Source organism: Pteropus medius, unplaced genomic scaffold (assembly GCF_902729225.1).
Source record: "Pteropus medius unplaced genomic scaffold, Ma_sr-lr_union100, whole genome shotgun sequence".
Taxonomy (NCBI): Eukaryota; Metazoa; Chordata; class Mammalia; order Chiroptera; family Pteropodidae; genus Pteropus; species Pteropus medius.
This window is the reverse complement of record NW_024349803.1, coordinates 13,039,739-13,062,052: the sequence shown is the minus strand read 5'-3', so window position 1 is coordinate 13,062,052 and position 22,314 is coordinate 13,039,739. Positions and strand designations below refer to the sequence as shown.

Genomic DNA, 22,314 nt, shown 5'->3' with positions numbered 1-22,314 from the left:
TAAGAGAACAAAAAGGGAGAGGGCTCTTGCTGAGAATCTGCTCAGGAAAGCAGAATTTCACAAATATGCCTAGGAGTTCCTTGATGACAATGTGACATTCTGGGTTGTGTTAATAGATAATCCTCAAAAAAAAAAAAAAAGTGTGTGTGTCTGTGCGTAAAATCGTACTGTCATACAGAAATAAAAATGAATATGTGTTAAGAATTTTATTTAACCCATCCATGAGAAAATTAGCATTATAACCAATTCAAAGAAGTTATAAAAATCATAAATTTATATGGAGTAAAGGAATGTTGAATGAGCAAATGGAAATAAAACTGACTTAGTGTTATGCCACTAAGGGGTGATATGGGCTGAATTGAGTCTTCCAAAATTCATATGTTAAAGTCCTAATGCCCGGGTACCTCAGAATGTGACTGTACAATAAAATCATAATAACTATATATGGTGTCAGATGGGTACTAGGCTTATCAGGGTGATCACTTTATAAGTTACATAAATGTCTAAGCACTATGATATACACCTAAAACTAATATAATACTGTATGTCATCTGTAATTGAAAAAAGTTTTAAATAATAGAAAAAAGGATGTGACTGTATCTGGAGATAGGGTCTTTCAAGAGTTAATTGAGTTAAAATGGGGTCTTTAGGATGGGCCCTAATCCAATATGTCCTTATAAGTAGAAGGACAGAGGAAGACCATGGGCAGACAGAAGGAGAAGGCCACCATCAGAAGTCAAGAGGAGAGACCTCAAAAGAAATCAACCTTGCTGACACCTTGATCTCAGACTTCTAGCCCCCAGAAATGTGAGATAATGAACTTCCGTTGTTTGAGCCCCCTGGTCTGTGGTACTTGTTATCATAGCCCTAACAAACTAAGGGAAAGGGTCATGTGCAGGTCTATAGACAAGAACTGTTTTTCAGGAAAGGCAAAATAATTAGTTAGCTACAATTCACAGAGTTGTAAAATAACTGCATTAGAATCGGATAACCCAGACAGTTTAATAATAAGAATTTATTTATGACTGAGATCAGTAAACTACTGCTTATGGGCCAAATCCAGCCCCACCACCTGTTTTTGTAAATATAGCTTTATTGGCACACAGCCATACTGAGTCCTAACATACTGTCTACGACTATTTTCCCACTACAAAGGCAGAATTAAGTAGTTGCCATCTGCAAAGTCGAAAATATTTACTCTCTGGTATTTTACAGTTTGTAGATCCTCTGCTAGGCCATGCATCATTTTTCATTGAAACGTCAATGTTTCCCTGCAACTGGAGTGTCATTCAAGGTCATCCGGGCCAGGGGTTCCCAGGTTTCGACATCTAATGGGTCAGTAAAATTTTGAGGAAAAAAATCTGAGGAACAGTCATGGGGTCTGCAATTACTTAGCCTAAATGACCCCAAAAATTCAGTAAAGTCTTTTTAATTTTTTGGTAATCAAAAGGCCAATATGGTAAGTCTTTCAGGCCAAAAAAAAAAAAAAGAATTCTTACATCTATTTTTTTTTTTCCCTCCTATTATTGTTTTTCTTCTTATGGCTTATAATTGCCAAGAATAACCATTTAAGAAGGAGATTTTCACTAGTTTTTATGTTTTACTGTCCAAACAATTTACGTAATTTAAGTCTTATTATTAAAACTCTCTAATGATACATATAATGTAGTGATCTTTAAAAACTGATCTGGTAAATGCTTACGATTTCCAAACACGTAATTCCTAAGAAGCAAAGTTTAAGTTATTGAATTATTTCATATTCATACCTGGTCACCTAAATGAGAAATGTCTTAGACTTGATATTCAAAAGAAACAATTGAGAATACCTCTTAACTCTTTGTGGCTTGCCATCTTAAAATCAATAATCTATCACTATTTCCTATGAAAACATCATCCATACCTTCTTCTTTGGAGGGCACTTCTAAGCCCTTTCAAGCAGTTTATCAAATCCATCTCCTCCTTTAAGAAACAAACATTCCGGGGAGGGGGGGCGGGTAAAAAAAAAAGGAAGAAATAAAAAATAGAAAAAGAAAAGAAAACATTTAAAATAATCTCTGACAAACTGCAAGAATAAAAATGACCTCTCGCTGGTTCTTCTTTGTCTAACTATTTCGCTTATATATGTCTTTGTTTCCCCTGACATTTCATTATGTTTAGAAAACTTTTCTAGAAAAGCATAAGCTCATTTTAACTTTTTAAATGAGCTTAACTTAATCCCTTTTCAAAACTTATTCCCTTCCTTTCATGAGACATCTGGTTGCATCCTATTTAATAAGTCTTTACTTGCATCCCACCCACAACCTGAGGGAGTCCTTTGCATTTGTTTATTTCTCTCCATCTCTAGCATTTAATTTCCTGACCAGGTCTGTCCCACACTGTGCCCTGCCCTGGTCTAGATGAGCCTCCTTCACTCTAACTTGGGTCCAGGTAGGTCTCCCACTTGGCATATGATGAGGATGAGGCCTGGGATGGGCCCCAGTGTCTCCAGTTATACTAATTCAATTTTTCTTTCATTGCGCATAAAACTTCCCTTTTCAACCACTCCCCAGGACCCAGCTCTGTACCTTCTCTCACCTCCTGGAAATTTTCATTAAGGTGGCCCAATTTAGCTGTTAAGAGTTTGTCCCCTAACCTAGAATCATTAAACTGTTCTACTTACTGACTATAGTCTTCAATTTATTATTCCCCTACTGTCTGCAAATCATATACTATGTGCTTCACATACATTATTTCTAGTCTTCACAACAACCCTGCAAAGCTGGGTGACTTTGGAAATGCTACAAAATATTTATGAGTTTCGGTTTTCTCACTTAACAGGTGAATAATAACACCAACAGAAGTCTGCATTCTGCACTGCACTACATGCTTTTTCTAGATAGTTGTCTTATTTCTGTCTGGTGTCTCTAGTGCTACCCAGTATAGGCTTCAATGTATAATTAAAGCTCAACACATTCTTGGTGATTGTTTGAGTATCATCTTATTCAATTATTTTTGAGTTAGTTCTAAAAAATGAAACACATTTGTATTTAAAGTTTATTGAAAGCAGTAGACATTCAATTAAGGAACCAATGCAATAAGACATTACTTTTAAATGTCTAATGTTTATAAAGCTAAATCCTGCTTAATTGGATTTCTGTTAACTGTTAATTAGTTTTTCATTAAAATAGACCTGTTAGAAATTTAGAAATTTTATCAAATTTTCCAAAATTTGAATCTACTTTCTTGCCTTAGGAAAAAGAATCTGCTGGACACATCTGTATCCTGCCTGGGTGATCCAGGCTTCTGCAGTGTCTCCGGAGCAGGTTTTGGAGCATCAGAGAGCTCACTGGATGGAGGATGAGAGGAGAGTCGGTGGCATGTGCATGAACTCAGGACTCCACTCCACGAGGATTTCTTCCTACTCGTTCCACTATGGCTAATGCTGTCTTGTAGTTGAGGAGTACTCTTAGCTGGATTCCAGGTAATCAAAAATTTTTTGGCCGGTGTTTTTGCAACTCTTGGCTCCCTTACTCAAGGAATAAAACTTTTAAAATGACTTTAGCCAGGCTTCTCACCATTGGAACAAATGAGATTTCCTTATGCATACCTATACCTTTTTAGAAAGATAACAATAATCACCCTAGATTTCTATTTGTGTCCTAAATATATTTTGCAGCCTTAGAATCCTCACTTTGGCTGTGCTTTTGAGAAGTGCTAATGCTACAATCAAGTGCTAGCTGGGCAACCACTTGAAATAAGGGTCACCATTTGTTCAAATTAGTTTCTAAGCTCATACTTCTTCTTCCGATTTTGAAATAGTCAAGAGATCTGCTTCCCAAGATATATATGAGGAATTAAAGTGTATAAGGACAAGAAAATCTACAAGATGAATACAGATTATCTTCAGTTTCGTTTACGCTGCAATTGCCAAAATTACATGTCTTTTGGACATTTGAAAAGTTGCTGTCAAAATGTGTATTTGAAGTTTTGAGCAGCCAAAGCAAAGACCCATGTAAGATAACATTTAAATCTACACAGCCATGGTTCCTAAGCTTTGATGCACATTAGAGTCACCTGGGGAGCTTTTGAAATGCTAGATGCCCAGGCTGTACTCCAGACAAATTAAAATCTGGGGCTGGGAGGTAAACATTAGTATTTTTTAAAGATCCCAAGTGACTTCAAAATTCAGATAAGTTTGGGAAACAATAGCATATGGAATTATATGTGTAAGCAATTTTGTAGTATATTATTTAAAAGACTCAATTTACAGAATACTTTAATTCACAGACCTCATGTATATTCACATTTAAATGCTTCAACATTAACATGGCAAAGTATTTCAAAAATATAAAAGACTTTTGGTAAATTAAAAATTATCTGAAACATTGCCAAAATATTATAATCCACTTCTTTTTATGGACAGAATATCAGGAACTTTTATTTCTAGCTTCAAAATCCTTTTTATAAGTACAGAAGCAGAAGAAAAACTCGAAAATGAAAGGAAGAAAGGATATAAACAATGGAAAACTAAAATGATTATTTACTAAGAATTGCAAATGCTCATTTTCTGAGTACACCACAAAGTTCCTTTCTCTGTTCCTAGGACTTTGTGTAATTTTCAGGGACATGATGGTAGAGAGCTGATGCTTTTAGTTTATCAAAATAAACCTGAGTGTCCTTCCGGGCGGGCGGGATGCTTGGATTGATCAGTCCTCTAACAGATTTTCATGCGTTAGGAATGTAAACAACAATATAAATGGAGTGATTTCATCTCTTTTTATAGCTGAATAATATTCTATTGTATGTATAAATACTGCCATTTGCGACAATGTGGATGGACCTCGAGATAATCATGCTAAGCGAAATAAGCCAGACGGAAAAAGTTGAAAACCACATGATACCACTGATTTGTGGGATATAAACCTAAACGCAACAAACAAACATGACAAACAAACAGAAACTAATGGACATGGACAATAGACTAGTGGTTACCAGAGGGTGGGGGTGGGGAGGCAAATGGGGCAAAAGTGATCAAATATGTGGTGACAGAAAGAAATCTAACTATGGGCGGTGAATATACAATGCGATATCTATATGACTTACGGTTGAATTGTACACTTGCAACTTACTGAATTTCATTAACCAATGTCACCATAATAAACGAAAAAAGAAAGAAAGAAAACAAATGTCCTTAAAGTTAAAAATAAAATAAAAATAAAATGGAGCCAGAGCTGCCATGCCAAAGGAACTGCCCTGCACGTCTTATGCCTCAAACCTTTGGAATGTTAAAACAGGGCAAAATAAGCTTTGGACAACATTATGTCCCCAAAAACTGTTTGCAAAGATAACAAAAACAGTTATTATGACCACTGGACTGATGACTACTGGACTGAAAATTAAAAACGTTATTTAGAATTAACATCACTATGTTACGTTATCTGCACCAACGGAAATGCCTTCCTTCTATTAATGTAATGGTTCCCCTTCCCTTTTTCATAAATACCCTTCGCCTTTGTTTTCTAATTAGAACACTATTTGGGTTTCTGCCTGCATCAGTGCATCCCAAATAGCTATCCTTATTGATCTCAATAAATGCTTGCTGCCTCTCACTTTGAAAGGCCTTTTTATTTTTAGGTTAGCGGGAACATTCGAGGATTAGGTCAGCTGAGACTCCTGCTGCCAGTCTAGTAGAGAGAACAACTTATAATAACAAACACACACCAGACTTGGATGAATTACCCTCTCCACCTGCAGGCCTGTTGGGGTCATTCAATTCTTCAAACAGTCCCGTTTCTATAATCTCCTCCTGCCATGCTATGGGGACAGCACCTGTTGCAAATCTTTGAAAGAACTTCTGATCTTTATCATCAAATTCAACCCCCCGGACCTCAGAGAAATCTTCAATTTCATCGATGTCTTTGGCATATACCACCGAAGGGTCTGGCACAAATGGGGGTTCGACTAGGCCGGCTTCCAGGCGAGGAAAGTTGATGGTTTTGAAGAAAGGGTGTTTCCTGGGATCATCAGACTTTTCTCTGTAAGGAAAGGAGATTGTCAGCGTGACACACAGTAACACACCAAAATAGGAAATGTTCCGACAGTACAAAGGATGTAGCATTCTTTTCCTATACATTTCAATTATAAAGATAATGGAACGACATAAAGAATAACTTAGAAAAATAATAACTTTAAAAATCACCCACGATTCCACCATATGCGGACAGTAGCACTTTCATTGTTTGCAGACAGCTTTCACATGTTGACGTGATTTTAAAAGAGTCATACAGTTGACATGACTTTTATTCTTGGTGTTTCATGGCAACGCCAGCAAGATTTAGTGGGGCCAGAACCTGAAACTTCTAGTCATTGCCTCTTGCTCTGCCCACCAGGATCACACAGAACAAATTAAGTGTGACTTGTCCTACATGACCACTATTCACATTTGAAAAGACCACAGTCATATCTCCTCACTCTTCATATGACATGATTTCTAGGAGCCCACTGACCTCCCTCAACTGCGACAATAATCTTTAAAGACTTTAATAAAATCCATTAGTAGTTTTTAGTAGCATGAATGAGCATATATTTGGTGCTCAAGACCATGGTTATTTATTATTAAATCTTCCTTCCTTATGCTAGAAATTATTGTATTTGCCTTGGAATAAGGGAAAAAAAATATGTTTCCAATTGTGTAACCTTTGTATTAGTTACCTATTGCTGTGTAATAAATCGCCCCAACATTTAGTAGCTTAAAACATAACTATTTTAGTTTCTGTGGGTCAAAAATCTAGACATGGCTTAACTGGGTGCCTCTGGTTCTTGTGAGGTCTCTTGTGGGGTTGCAGTAAAGCTGTTGGTTAGGGCTGTGGTCTTGTCTGAAGGTTCGACTGGGGATGGGGAGGAATGCATGGAATCTGCTTCCAAACTTATTTATGTGATTATTGGCAAGCCTCCGTCCCTCACCACATGAGTCTCTCCACAGGTCTGCCTCATAACATTGTTATTGCTTTTCCCCAGGGTAAATAGTAGCAGGGAGGAGGAGGAGAGAGAGAGAGTGTGTCCAAGACAGAAGACATAGTCTTTTTATTGCCTGACCTTGGAAATGACATCTCATCACTTCTGCCATATTCTATATTTTTAGAAACAAGTCCATAAGTCCAGCCTACACTAAAGAAAAGAGATTACACAAAGGTGTGGATGCCAGGAGGTGGGGATCTTTGGGGACTTTATTAGGGAGAGCCTACCACACACTCTCTTGGTTTCTTTTCAGTCCACATTTAAAAAAAGTAAAAAGGGGGCTGTTTTGTGGCATCGGAGTCAAATGATTTTTTTTTCTTTATGTGAACAAATATGCTGGTGTGAGTAAGACATGTTTTCCTTTTGGAAGAAGTCAATTTCTGTCATAAATCAACCTTAATTGAAATTAATCACATTCAAGGTCTTTCCTTTTACATTTTCCATTCTGTTTTCAATAAGCTTTTAGGAGAAGGATCGAGAACTTCCTCCATACATCCCCTTCGGAGACCTCCTTCATACATCCTGCCATGTTGCATGATTACTGCAGAAGGCTCTGCGCAGTAAGATGACTAGAAACTAAACACAATAATACCATTACTAATAACAATATCGTGAATAGCTAACAGGTAGGTATTCAGAACCTACTGTCAGCTAATCCAGTGTTAAGCTCTTCCCTTACGTTATCACATTTTTATCATCATAGCAACCTGTCTGTTTTTTAACTGTCTTTTTAACTTCTTTTCACCTCTTCACTTGCTTCTGCAGCCATAAAATAGCTGTGTGCCGAGAAAGCAAGAATATATCGGTGAATTTTTTCAAAGGAAAATTTGTAATAAAATATTATCATGAAAAGGAGAAACTCGGTTGGAGACATCTGATATCCAGTCATCCTCTGGGTGGTCGTTCTGTGATTCTGGCCAACCTCAACCTGAAAGGCCATCCAGGACTCCTTGGACTTTTCCCATTATGACACAACTGGAAAGACAGGTATGGAGAGCTGTTTCCTGAGATACTACAAGGTATCTCTTTTCTTCTAAAAGCTGCTAAGTCTCCATCAATTGAAAGAAAGGAAAATGCAGGCTCATCATCTGTTAGAACCCACTGACCAATGGCTGGGTGTTTTATATCCTGTAGAGTAAGAGCCTTGAGGGAGGGTTGCTGAGATAAACCGAAGCTTCAAGGATACACTAAAATAAAAAGAAATAAAGAACCATACTGAGGTATAGTTTACACAGCAATATGTTCCATTTTCAGGTATCAGATAGATTTCAGGTATCAGATAGATTTTAAATGTGGCAGAACAAAGGAAGAGCAAGAATTCCATTCAAGTAGACTAGGAATGAACCATAGGCCTGTGTGTCTCAGAAAGAACAAAGGAGTTGGAATGAGACCAGGTGCCATGAGGAAGGAGTTTGTACCACCTTGATGGCTGCTGGCAGGCAGGAACATACTGTCCCAGAGGTCGAGAGGGTACTTTAAACTCACTCTAAGCAGCTTTAACTTGGATAAATGGAGAGTGCCTAGGGGCTGATAACCTCAGGAAACTTGACAAACCAGTCTTCACATCAGTATGAACAGTTCTCAAGTAACATCTCAAGCAACCAGGCCCAGATGGCCTGGGCTTGCCCATCAGGGGTGGCTGGCTTCTGCCCTTTTGCAACTAGTTGCAAAAGACAAGGGAACAACTGAGCACTTTGGGTTTTTCATTATGTTCCTCAGCACCCCAACTGGATGCCCCTGGAAGGCAGGGCCCATGCCTTATACCTGTGGAGGAGAGACTATTCCATGACATGACCACTGTCTGACTGCTGCCGAACCTGCCAACTAGATCCTGGCCAGAACAGAGATTGCGTTCCCCAACTCCCCTCAGAGACTGTGTGACCGACCCTCCCCTATGCCCCAGATGTGCTGGTTTCTTGGACAGGCTGTTGTCCAGCCCCGAGCAAACACAGAAGGTATTTTCGCTTTATCAGTGGTAGGTCACACCCCAATAAGGCAATCCAGCCTGCTCTGCCCTGTATAACCCCTTATCACCTGCCAGGTGGTGGGGAATATATTGATGTTGTCTTGCCAGTTGTCCTCCACATGCTTTGTAGATAAGTTCCCTTAATAAACTCTTGATGTAATGATGGAGTTGTCAACCTCTCTCAGCCCTGGAAAATTTTATGTAACGATGCCCTTTTCCAATGAATATCTGTGGTTGCCGATGCTAACAAAAGACTAGGCTTTGCGACTCCTATTCCTTTACCTCTGTGTCTAGGCTACCACACACTTATCGCTTTGATCTGTTGCACTAGTGGCTCTAACCTCAGTTCTTTAATTAGAAAGAACATAAAGATGACTTTGCTTTTGAATCTTGCTCTGGCAGCTTTGAGCAGGGCTTTTTTGGCCCTCATCATGCAGTGTGCTTTAGACAAAGAGGAGAGAGAGGCTATTTATGAAAACAGCATCTTTTGTAATAGCCAAATCAGGAGCTACAGGAAGACTTCTGCTGCTTGGAGTAAAATATGTTTCTGAGCATTAACAGGGGCTCTTGTGTTACTGAACCCCACACAGAGATTACAATGGATTTTCTTATACCAGTCAATAAAGACAAGATACCACCTGACCATACATGAGGACCACACTGGGGGCGTCTTCCAAGAACAGGGTATTAGCCTGAAATTGTGTGTCGGAGATTTAGCACTTTAGTCAGAGACATGCATGAGTATTTGCTCTTGTTCTGTTGCACTGACTAATAGGAATAAAACCTGCAAAATAATTAAGTGACCTTCACATTTTATTTTATTGGAAAACATCATAGCTGGCTCTATCTGGAGCCCCTATGAGATGCTCAGAAAAGCTTCTGGTTTCTCTGCAAAATTAACTCACAGACCCATAAAGGCAAAGGAGGAGATCCTCATTAGTGATGCCTAAAGAAGGAGAAGGGTTTTTAATTTATTTCAAACACTTGTAAGTGCAAAAGGGAGGGGGCACTTGACCTCTTCACTGTGCAACATGCTATCTAGACATTTGCTCTGCTTTGATGGACACCCATTAAATTAAGCAAATGTTATCTTATTTAAATGAATTTTTTAAAAATACAAAGACTTTAAATGAAAATGCTGGAAGGTTTTCTTTTTCACTGAACAGCTGGCTTTTATATGCCTTTTTTATAATGTAAACAGTTTTATTCAGAAAAGTCACAACAACAGATAATTTTATAAAAAGGTTATGCTCGATGGAACTGCTTCAGGCAATGATTCAGTGCTTTAAGGTGGCATTTTCCTGAAGTTTGTCAACATTTCATCTTATAGACCCAAAGTGTGCTTATAAAGAATTGAGATAGATTTTCAATCAAACACGAAAAGAGGGTGATGTTTTCTTCAGGAAAATCATGTAAAGAGACTTCGCTTCCCACATTGCCTTAGCCACTGTTAACGTGACCTCTGACACTTCTCATACTCGAGAGCCAAGACAGTAGAATTGGTCAGTGGCCACCCTGTCTGCTTCTCCTTTCCTTTCTGGGCACACAGAAGACCACACTAGACAGCCCCTTACCCATAGGCAGGGCCCAAGGACTGTTCTGGCCAACAGAAGTGTGTGTGAAGAGGTGGGTGAGTGGGTTATTTCCTGGCTGAGGCAGTACAAAATTGTTTGGGCTATCTTCTCCTGCCTCAGCAACTGAAAGCCACCAGTTCCCATGGAGCTGCAAGATGGGAACAGCCTGAATTTGAACCACAGCTCAGAAGGGAGATAGGTACCCTGGAGAGCCACTGGACCCAGAGTGGGCTTTGTGTGAATGAGAAATAATCCTTTAGGTTTAAGCTGCTGAAACTTTGGGATTTGCTTGTTATAACATGGTCTATTCTGACTAATACAACGATGTTGGCATCGACACTAAGAGAGATCACCTTCACATTTGATGTCACATGAATGTAGAGTTCCATCCAATTCCCACATACTCACTTGTTAGTTTGGTTATCTGTCATGCTCCAACAGTTATTACAAATGAATTTTCTTTCACTATTTAAAAATATCAGATCAAAAATGGAAAACTTGCTTCCATATGCAAACATTTTGAGCTAAAGCAGCCTTGTTTCAGAACCTCCACTGGCAACTACTTGGAAGATTTAGAGTAATCTGGCTGCCTAAGTTCTGGTGTAATATTAAAAATCGGTCATATTATTTTATGATTGTAGCTTTCATATTTTTATATATTTTTAGATTTTGAAAATTCAATTCAAGTAATGTAAGATAGTCAAGATCATCGTTTTGTTAAAATATTATCTGCTATCTCCCTTAGAACAAATTAATAATACTGTTATCCCTTGCTTTTTGAAAGTTCCCTTTACAACACTTTGCTTTTACAAAAGATCTATTTAATAACTGTTTCCACAATTTGAAAGAAACCCCAAAAGGACTTCACTTTTATTAAAAAAGGGGAAGTCAGAACAGTGTTTGGTGTTTGTTTTGCAGTGAGCAGTTATAGACACAGTGCACATCCTCAAGGATAGTGGGCCTGCCAAGCTCCTTTTCCAGAAACCACACTCAGCGTCTCAGCAACAAACCCCCAGGGCTTTGAACTGTGTCTGTGAGCATCTGTGCTTTATCTGGACTTATTTTGTGCACCCATTAGCAAGATATGTCCTATCAGAAAGGCCTAAATGAGCTCGTAAGGGTGTTAACACTTAGCATAAAACTATTAAGATGATACAATTCTAACCACATCCTAGTCACATTTTTCTGTGAACTCTTATCTATGTACATGAATAAAAAAAATCAGTCTTTCGTCAATTTAATTTGCAGGCCTCCATTCTTGAACCTAAGAGGGTGGAGAAATAAATTTTTCCTCCCTAACAGTAGTGTGTATATATATGAGAAAAAAGAAGTTTATTTTAAGGAATTGGCTCACACTATTGTGGAGGCTTAACAAGTCCAAATTCTGCAAGGTAAACTCTCAGGCTGGAGACTCAGAGAAGAGTTGCAGTTCAAGTCCAAAGATGGTTTGTCGGGAGAATTCCCTCTTCTCCCAGAAGTATCAGTTTTTTTTTTTTCTATTAAGGCCTTCAACTGATTGAATAAGGCCCACTCACATGAAGAATAATCTGCTTTACTCAAAGCCTGTTGATTTATATGTTAATCTCATCTAAAAAAAAAAAATGCCTGCACAGAAACATCTAGAATAATGTTTGATCAAATATCTGAGTACTTTGACCTAGACAGGTTGACACTGAGATTAACCATCACACCTACAACCTCTCTCCTCCACCCTCGCCCCCCATTTTATATGCGGGGCTACTGAGACTCAAAAAAAGTAATTCAGTTGCTTGAGGTAAATTGACCAGTACATACTAGAGCTACAGCAGAGCTGGAATGTGAGTCTATGTCTGTGACTCTAAGCCCTTGGTTTTCTCCATACACGACAGTCACCCACAGCCAAGGGTCTTTTCACAGGCTAGCTTTTACTTATTTTTTTCTTCTAAGATATCCTGATCTTATTATTTCATTGTAAGCAATAAAACTGGCCTTTTCTTAAAACTTTTTTTATAATTCCAACTATACTTAATTTAGCCGGCGACATCATATGTATTCATTAAATATCTGTTAACTGATTGATGATGATATTTTACAGAGATTTTTAATAGGGGCACAATTTTCCAGAGCTATGGCTATTGCTCTTTGTGGCTGTTTTAAATTTTATTTTAAGTTTTAATTTTATGCCTTTTCAAGTAGATAATTGATTCACATGGTTCAAAATTTAAAAGATAGTAGGGTTATATAGTGACAATTTTCTTTGCACCCCTGTCACCAGCTCCCAAGTTCCCTTTATTAGAAGCAACCAATTCTATACAGTCTTTGTATACTCAAAATAGTCTATGCAATGTTTTGAATTATACATACTTTTTATTCTTTTTTATGTATGCTTCTTTTGCACCTCACTTTTACACTTTAAAATATATCTTGGAGATTTTTCCATATCAAGCTCTCATAGTGTTTGAAAGTACCAGAAATACTTAACCATATAATATGCAAATAATAATAGGAAAAATAATACTACATAATCCCAAGGCTTTGTTACTAACTCAAAATATTCTTCAAATCTCTGTGGACAATACTGACATTCATCTCCGTTATGTGGTAGTTTACCTGCTTCCTAAGCGTTGCTCTGGCTTTTTAGCCAAGAAGAGTCTGCAAATATCTTTTGCTTCCTCTGTGAAGTTATCATGTTGGAATCTGACCTCTTCTTTCAGAGTTCTTTGCTTTAAATCCTCTTTACTGACTTTTTCTTTGTAATCTTTGAATGGTGTTCTTCCAGCAATCATTTCATAAATACTGCATCCCATTGCGAACCAGTCCACAGAATAGGAATAACTTGCTTTTTCCATTAGGATTTCAGGAGCCATATAACCATTTGTTCCAGCCTGTAACACTCAAACAAAAAAACAAAACAAAACAAAACAAAAACACTAATGTGAGTGTAATAGACGTTGCTGATTGTCTATCCAATACCCATTCTCTTTTTTTTTCTTTGTTAAGGGAACCCTACATATGTAATGGGTTTCACATGCTGATTACTGACTTGCATTCAGAACATGAAAAAAGGTTGACAAGTGTTTTAGCTGTTCATTAGGTGATTTTTGTCTAATAACTAAAATATGTTTTTTATGTGCACAGTATATGGAATGCCTTAGGAATATTAAATTTCATAGATAATTTTCACATGGATGACAACAATTAAAGAGTTAAATGAGCCAAGCACTAATTAGGAGTCATTGGCTTGTGCAAGAAAATTCTAGAAGTGACTGGGGTCTGGCAAGCTGGACATGAGTCAGCGTGGCACTGCTGTTTTCACAGAAGCAGTGTATGTAACATGTAATTTGGGTGACCATATATTCCGGTTTACCTGAGACAGTCATAGTTTACATCTGTTGCCCTGGTGTCTTGTCTCATTTTGCATTTGCCCAGACAAAAGGGTATTGTAGGCTCCTCTGAGGCCCAGGATATACTTACTCATCTTTGTATCCAAACCAGGTACTTACCACAGGGCCTTTCTTGGTGCATGTCCAAAAAAACGTTGGTTAAATAAACAACAGTAAAGGTGGTAGCTAGATATTTTTCATTCACTATCTAACAAATATTTATTGAGCCATCCCCTGAAGTGAGTTCTAGGGACACCAAGACATCCAAGGCCTGCTCTTGAGGACTTAGAGGTTGGTGGAGATAGACAGGTCAAAAGGTTAATTCGATAAAGTAGGATAAATACCATAATAGGATTTTAAAATAAGCACATGTTGTGTGTGTGTGTGTGTGTGTGTGTGTGTGTGTGTGAGAGAGAGAAGAGAGAGAGTGTGTGTGTGTGTCTGGGTGTGTGTGTGAGAGTGAGTGTGTGTAGTGTGTATGTCTGAGTGTGTGTGTGTGTGTGTGTTGGAGAAACGTCACTGAAGAGTGACACGAGCTGAATCATGAAGGAAGAATCTGTCACACAGAGAAAGCTATGCAAGTAATGGACATGTGCAAGAGATGGAGTCAGGAAAAATGTGCAGGAAACTTTAAGGAATTTGGCATTTCTGAAATATAAGATCTGTGGGATGCAAGGGTGGGAGGGGAAACTGAAGGGGGATGTACTTGAGACTGAGAAACGCCGTAAGCCAAGGCAGCAAAAGTCCATTCTCGGTTTCCCTTTTCCCTTGTACCCCTCTACTACAGAGGCCAGAAGGCTAAGTACTCCACCTCCCAGGACCTTTGCACCTAGGGTGGTCATGTGATAAGAGCTTTATTTGAAAGGTGTGCAAGGTGAAGGTGCTGAGGGTTGGGAAGAAAGGAGGCAAGCTTATGTGGAAATACATAAAAGATATGATGAATTAAGGGATCGATAGAAAGATGGAAAAATGGATAAACTCATGATAGGGCAAGTCAGTCTAATAAAATGTTACTGATATTCGATGAATACTGTTTGACCGTGCAAATAAATGAAGTACTGATACATGCTGAACCCAACATGGATGAACACTGAAAATATTATGCTAAGTGAAAACAGCCAGTCACAAAAGACCACTATCGTATGATTCTATTTATGTGCAAAGTCCAACATTGGCAATTCCATAGAATCAGAAAGTAGATTAGCAGTTGCTTAGGGTTGGAAGAGGGGAAATGGGAGTGACCGCTAAAGGGTAGGGCATTTCTTTTCAAGGTGAAGAAAATATTCTAAAATTGTGATAATGTTTGCATATCTCTGTAAATTTACTAAAAGCCATCGAACAGTATACTCTACATGGGTCAGTTTTATGGTATTTTAATTATATCTCAATAAAGCTGTTTAAAATGTCAAAGGTAAACTCTAGGTAATGGGTTTATAGGTGCTCCCTGTGAAAAATTTTCAACTTTCCTGTGTATTTTAAAGTCTTCATAACAGGATATTATGAAGGAAAAAGAGAGTGAGGGAAGAGGAGTGTGATGCCAGGTATTACCAGACTGACTGCTGGTTTACGGGACACAAGGGACCCTTCCAGAAAGGTAACGTGGAGGAACCATAGGAGAGAAAAGAGGAGGAAGAATCTACCTGTCCAGCTCCCTCCTATCTCCTGTATCCATTAGTCGAGAATTACCCAAAAGCTAGGTTGTCTGTATTTCTACATTTGTCATTCATACCCATAACAAATCTCTGGCAACAAGGTCCCACATCCAAGGTCCCACATCTCATTCAAAAAGTGGAGGAAAAACTCTGCCTAGAAGTGATACCCACAGGGGTTGTCGGAAAGAGAAATGGAGACAGCAGAGGGACTGTAAGAAGGTAAGTGAGATTGTGGCTCAGCATCCCAACTTTATGAAGTTTCTCAATGATGTACTTTGACGTGGGGCTTTTTTTTTTTTTTTAATCTATGGTGCCAGCTACTGATTGGCCTCTCAATCTAGAAATTAAGAACTATCGGTATTGGAAAATTTTCTCATACTATTTTTTTTTTTTATCATTTCTCCCTTCCATTTTCTTTCCGTTTTGTGAAATTCTGAAATTTTCCTTTATGTTTCGGATCTTTCACTTCTATTTTCCATCTCTTTCATTTCTTTTTTATGGGAGAATTCTATTTTTTCTTCTTACTCCTCTATTTTTTTTTTAACAAAAAATATTTTATTATGGGAAATTTCAAATACATGCAAATGAAGAATACACTATACTCGGTGTACTCTACACCCAGCTCCAACAATTATCAACACACAGCCTATTTTGTTTCATCTGTGGACCTGTCAACTCCCACTGCTCCAGACTATCCTCGATCTTGTATTATTTATAAGTATTTCACAATGAATCTCTAAAAGATAAGGGAACTTAAAAAACCCCAAACGAAGCACTACGATACTGTTATTTCACTTAAAAAAATAACAATGATTTTTTAATATTATCAAATATCTGGACATGTTCACACTTTTCCTATTGTCCTATAAACTTGTCCTCTAAACAGTTTGTTTAAAGTTGGAGTCAAATAAGGTTCATACAATGTAATCGATTGATCAATATGTCTCTTAAATCTCTGTGAATTATCAGAGATTTGCTTCCTCTGCATGTTTTTGTTGGGAAAAAAACAGCTAAACCATAGAGTTTGCCACAGTCAGATTTTGCTGACTGCATCTCTGTGGTGTCATTTAACCTGTTCCTCTGTTCTTTTTATTTCCTGTAAATTGATAGCTAGATCTAGAGCCTTAATCTTTCCATTGAACTTTACATTTTTGCAGATATGTTTTTATTAACATATAATTAACATACAGTCATGTGCACAAGTTTTAGATATTCGGTTAAATAAATTTTGATAATTGAATACATTCACATAAATGCCACCAAACAAAATTTAGAACATTTCCATCCAAAAGTGTTCCCTTGTGCCCCTATCTCGTCCATTCTCCTCCCCACTTCCCATGCAACCTGTTTCTGATTTCCATCACCACAGGTTAGTTTTGTTTGCTCTTGGATTTCATGTAAATGGAATAGTATGGTAGATACTTTTTTTGTGTCGGACTTCTTTTTTTAGATAACATTTTTGAAATTTATCCATGTTGTTCTGCAAACCTATTTATTTTTTTTTTTATTTCCAAATATCCTTGTTGTTTTTCTCTGAATGTTTGTTTTATAGCACCTGTTCTTAATTTCTTGATGCAATATCTTTTCTTAAATCTCAAAAGCATATTAATTATAAAAATCTTTTAAAAACGTTCTCTTCTATTTTCTACATTGTTCCTGTTTCCTGCAAGTTTCTTATTCCGTTCATTTTGGTGTTGTCTTTTATTATGGAGAGATTTTGAAATGAGAAATGATCTGTAACTATCTGTTTATATTTGAGAGTGCAACACTAAAAGCTAACAAGAAACTTGTCAATGGATGGGCTTCGCCGTAGTGTGAACCTGCCAAACCATTTCAATGGGGACCTCACCCCTGAGTATCTGTAGACCTTTTGTTAGTCTTCTCAATTTCCTTATAGAGATTCTCCAATATTCCACCTGAGAGGGGTCAGCCTGCTTACCCTCATTCTGGGAACTGAGGTGGGGCAGGGGCTGAGGGTCTTCCTGTATGTAGTATTTCACTGTCCGTAACTCTCAGTTGGGCTATATGTTCCTAGGTCCACCTTCTTTCTGGTTCAAACTCTTCTGCTGGGGTGGGAGAAGCACAAAGAAAGACTGTAAACAATACCCAGCTGCAGTTCAGACAGTGGCAATTGGTAAGTTCTTCTCAGCAATATTTATTGTGAACTTGCTCCGTGTGTGGCACCCTTCCAATGAGCAGATTTCAGAGGTGAGTGACTTTAAGGATTAAAATCGCTTTTTAGGACACCAGATAAACATCGGTTGCTTAGTAGAAAGTGTAAGGTGAAAATGGAGAACATGCCTTTTTCTTAAAAAAAAAAAGATCATGAGACACATACTGGGAGAAAAATTGGAAATAATAAACGGACAATATTAACTGAGTGCTTATTACATGCTCAATATTTTCTCAAGTGCTTTATATAAATTTCTTGTTTAATCTTCATGATAACTCTATGAGACACAGATTACTTTATCTCCCATTTTGCAGATTAGAAAACTGAACCACAGAGAGGTTAAGTCTTGCCCAAGGTCAGCCACCGAAGAGTCACACACAGGTCTGCACTTTGAACCACTACATGACACTGCCTCTAAGGAAATAAGTGAAGTGGCTTTTTCTTACCCCTCCAAGTCTCCTTCGGGATTTATTTTCCTCCCCGAGAGTCCCCTCCTTCTCTCTTCCCATTTGCCAAGAACTAAGTCATTATCTTTTTCCTACCCCTGCTTCCCAATAAGTTCTCCTTTCTTTGCCTGTATCTCTGCTCATCAGATGCTGGCTGAGCTGCTCTACATTATGGAGGTTGCTGAGAGGTGGGGACCAGACCCTGAGCCATATTCTAGGATCGCTTTGCTCCCTCTCCAAGAAAATAAATGAAGAATTGGCCACCACCTTTACTGTACTATAGTCTCTTGGTGTAGTGGAAAAAGTATGAGACAGCATGCAGGTTAGCCTGGGATTCATTCCAAATAATATTCAGGACTAAATTTACCTCTTGGCCCTAAAGACAGAAAACGTTGGTGATTTTGAAGGGCACCACCTCCTTGAAGAGTAGAGGTATTTCACAGAGGAGAATGGAATTAGAGGCACACGCCAGAGTCTAAGTACCCAAATTCCATCGCAGCCTCCAGCTGAAAAAATTAATTGCCTGGCCTTCATGCCATTTGTCTTCTTCATGTGAACTGCCTCCTCAGAGTGGGGTGGGAGGAGGAAACGGGCCAAGCAGCATGGGGCAGGGTCCAACCACGCTGACCTCTCTTGGCTCTGTTCAACTCCTGCAGTTACAAAGGGCCCCCGCACATCAGTCTCTGTGCCATCAAAATAGTCTCTTTCAGTTTGTGTGACCAGAACTGCCATTGCCAAGGCTGTAAGGATTACCCAACCGTCGGCAGTGACAGAACTCTTAGTGGAGGCTTTTGTGTGTGGTTTGTCTTTTATTTTATTATTATTATTTTTTTGGCTTCATTTTGTTTTGCTTTTGGTTTTGTAGTGCCCTTTGGCGAACCCACGTGGTCAACACCTGGTCAGGCAAAACACAGCATACCCAGCATTGCAGAGCCTTAAGTATCAGACCTCACAGGGTTTAGGAAGCCAGGTAGTGGCTGTCCAGTTCCCCACTATGCCCCAGGGGACAGCAAGAAGTTCATCTACCACAGTCATTGTACATGGATTGCTTAGTCCCATCAGAACCACAAGTCACCTACAAGTGTCCAGGCTTTGAGGAAGGTAGACACTCTAAGGTGGGGTCAAGATCAGAGCCAGCCTGTTAAGACCTGTGCAGACACCCCCATAGCTCTAGCTGTTGGATGCTGGTTTCCACTGACCATGTAGCTGTTGTCACTCTCATCCCCCGGGGCCTGGGGGCTGAGCGGCAGGGCCAGGGCTGGGTGGATTCTGCCTGGGAGTTGTCCCAGTTTGGCTCTGGGCAGCCTAGACTGTGACCTCTGGCAGGGATGAGAACCGGGAGGGGCCTTTCAGTGGGTCTCAGAGGGTACGATTCACATCTTAATAGTTTTACATGTCCACGAGAAAATGCGTGTGTGTGTGTGTGTGTGAGTTTGTGTGTGTGCACGCGCGCAGGTCCTTCAAGGTCAGGAGGAAACCTTCAGCTCCAGTTGAATCTGAACAGTTGGCAACTTTAAATTCCATCATTAGAAGGAATGCGGGTGCTGTGCCCCTGGTGTGGTCAGGCCAGGCTGGATTTGATGATCGGGCGGGGAGAAACACAGAAAAGGAAGCTCTCTGAGTTTCTCGGCGGTGGCGGCGGCGGCGGTCGCCCAGCAAACTGGCGAGAGGAGCAAGAAATTGCCCGCGGATGTCTCTTCCCCCCAGCTCATCACAAACCAGATCCACTCGACAGCACAATCCAAACAGAAGAGGGAATCAGAATGTACATCTTTTGTTTGCCGTGGCAGGAGAACTGTTGAGCAGAGGAAAAAAACAAGCTGAGCTTAGCGCTATCAGCTGTTTCCTGGGGCTCGCTCCTTCCTTCCTCCGAGGGGGGCCTGGCCGCTTTGTTCTCGTTCCCAGCTGCTCCTCTGCTCCTTTAAGCGGTGGCCTTTGCAGACCTCGGAGGAATGCGGCCCTAGACCCCAGGGGACTTAGCTCGGAGGCTCCGCCCACGTTCTCGGCCCAAGGCTGCAGCCTCGGGAGCCCGGCTCACCCGGGCCTCCGTTTTTGCTCCTCGACCCGCCCGCAGGTCGCTGTTCGCCACTTCCTGGCTGAGGAGCACAAGCCACACCAGCGGAGGCTGCCTGCTCTTTCTGACACGCCTGGGAGAACACCCGTTTCAGAGAGCCCCAACGGAGGATCCCCAAAAAGGGTCCCAGCGATAATGCATTTCTAGCTAAACAGCCCGATGCGGGTCTGCTGGGGTTCAGATTCCAGCTCTACCAGTTATCTCACGGGACTGTGATGAAGATGAAAGTGACAAGACACACTGAGTGCTTCCCCCAAGCCTGGCATAGAGCAGACCGGCAAGAGGTTAGCAATGATGGTCATCGAGCCCGGTTTCTGGTTGTGTCAGACATGGTAGCTACATATGAAGAAAAACCCGGAAGCCTCTAAGACACCATCACATTGAAAAACGGGCCTGGCTTCCACTGGAATGTGTTCTTTGTTGGTTTCATGTTCTGTGAACCTATCTAGCACCCATGGTGCCTCCAAGATGCCCAAAATCAAACCACAAGTGAAGTTCCACCTGGCTGTGAGGAAGCAGATAACTGTGTGTGCCTGCTCGGCTCAGCATGGGGGTGAGCCGAGCCCTCACTCACTGCCCGTCTGGTGGAGCTTTGGGCTCCTCCTGGCTCCCTGTGCCTCTCAGAGAACAAAGCACAGCTGCACAGGTCACCTGAGCAGCTACAGTGCCTGCTGGATGAGGCAGAAACAATGCGACAGTGAAGATTGTGACAGAGGGGCTGGTGTTTGGCTTCTTGTAGAATAATCAGAGCAGTCATTTTTTGATTCCCTACCAAGTAGCTGACCTTCTGCTAGACATTTAATCTCATGTTGCTTAATCTCATCAAGCCTAAGAGGCAGGTGGTATTAACCAAGCTCAGAGAAGAGGCATGACTTGCCTGGGGTCAAGTGCAGTGCTATGGCCAGCCTGAGTGGCATTTAGAAGAAGGCACTCCGCATGGCTTAGAACGTGGAGCATGTTGGCCTTTAGTCCCTCACTGTCCCCGTAGTTGGTGACCCCTGTGAGGGGTCAGCCCATGCATCTGTATACAGCAGCCATAGTAAGTAGCAGAACCGGCATTGGCACGCTCACGCTCCTTCCATCTCGTGATCCTGTGGATATTTCATCAACCGCATTTCATCTAACTTCTGGTCCCTTGATCACACCATGTTGCATGACAGCCCCTTTCTGCTGCACCTTGCAGGCCTCCTGGCTCTCTTTCGCCTCACCCCCACAACTCATAAGACAATGTGCTGGCCCAGAGAGTTCCCAGATCCTCTGCTTCACACCCCTCCTGTTTACCTTCTTCCTGACTATCTTTCACAAGGCTCATTTTGTCACCTCCCTGCCTGAAAACCTTCAGGGCTACCCAACACCCTTGGCATCTGTTACATCCTCTAGTTGTATTTTTTGTCACCCCTCACACCCTGTGACTCCATACCCTAGGCAGCTGCAGAGCCACTCTGTTCTGTGACTGAACTCCCTCTCTCATCTTGTGACTACCTTGGCCTGGGTTTTTAACTGTGTCACTACTGACATTGTGGACCAGATCATTCTTAGTGGGGGAGGAGGACTGTGCTGGACATTATAAGACGTTGGCTGCATCCCTGGCCTCTACCCACTAGATACCAGTAGCAATTCTCCAGTCGAAAGTCCCCTGGGAACCCCAATCCCCCTCAGTTGAGGGCTATTGGCCTATGCTTATCCCTTTTCCTGGCCTACTCTCTTTCCTCTCACCTGTCCAGCTTCTGTTTGCTTGTAAGTCTTGACATTTCCTCCTGGAAGCCCTTCCTGACCCCATGATCTCCTGCCAAGCTGGCTGCCCTTTCTAGGATCCCAATTTAGACAGCCCTGACCATACTGCATTGTCACTGACCTTTTACTTATGGGTATCTTCCCTAGTGTAGGGCTTCACGAAGACAGGCATTCATTTGCCTGATTCCCTGTTAGACTCAGGGCCCAAGTCTGTACCTGCAACAAAACTTTCCCTAATAAATCATCCCGGACCCCTCTCTCTTTACCCCATATCCAAGCCATCACTGAAGCCTCTTCCCAAATCTCTTCCCAGTCCATCCACTGTGCTCTGACTCTA

The 22,314-nt window shown here is 40.5% G+C and overlaps 1 protein-coding gene across 1 annotated transcript in view; it reads right to left on the bottom strand.

Annotated features, from left to right (window-relative positions):
• Window positions 1-5,680: 5,680 nt before the first annotated feature.
• GRK7 (G protein-coupled receptor kinase 7) overlaps window positions 5,681-22,314 on the bottom strand; it is a 28,074-nt gene continuing 11,440 nt past the window's right edge. Inside the window, exons 3-4 of the mRNA XM_039837342.1 lie at window positions 13,126-13,400; window positions 5,681-6,014 (exon numbers count right to left, since the gene is read on the bottom strand). Of these exons, the coding sequence (XP_039693276.1) occupies window positions 5,681-6,014; window positions 13,126-13,400 (609 nt within the window). The remainder of the gene's footprint in view (window positions 6,015-13,125; window positions 13,401-22,314) is intronic.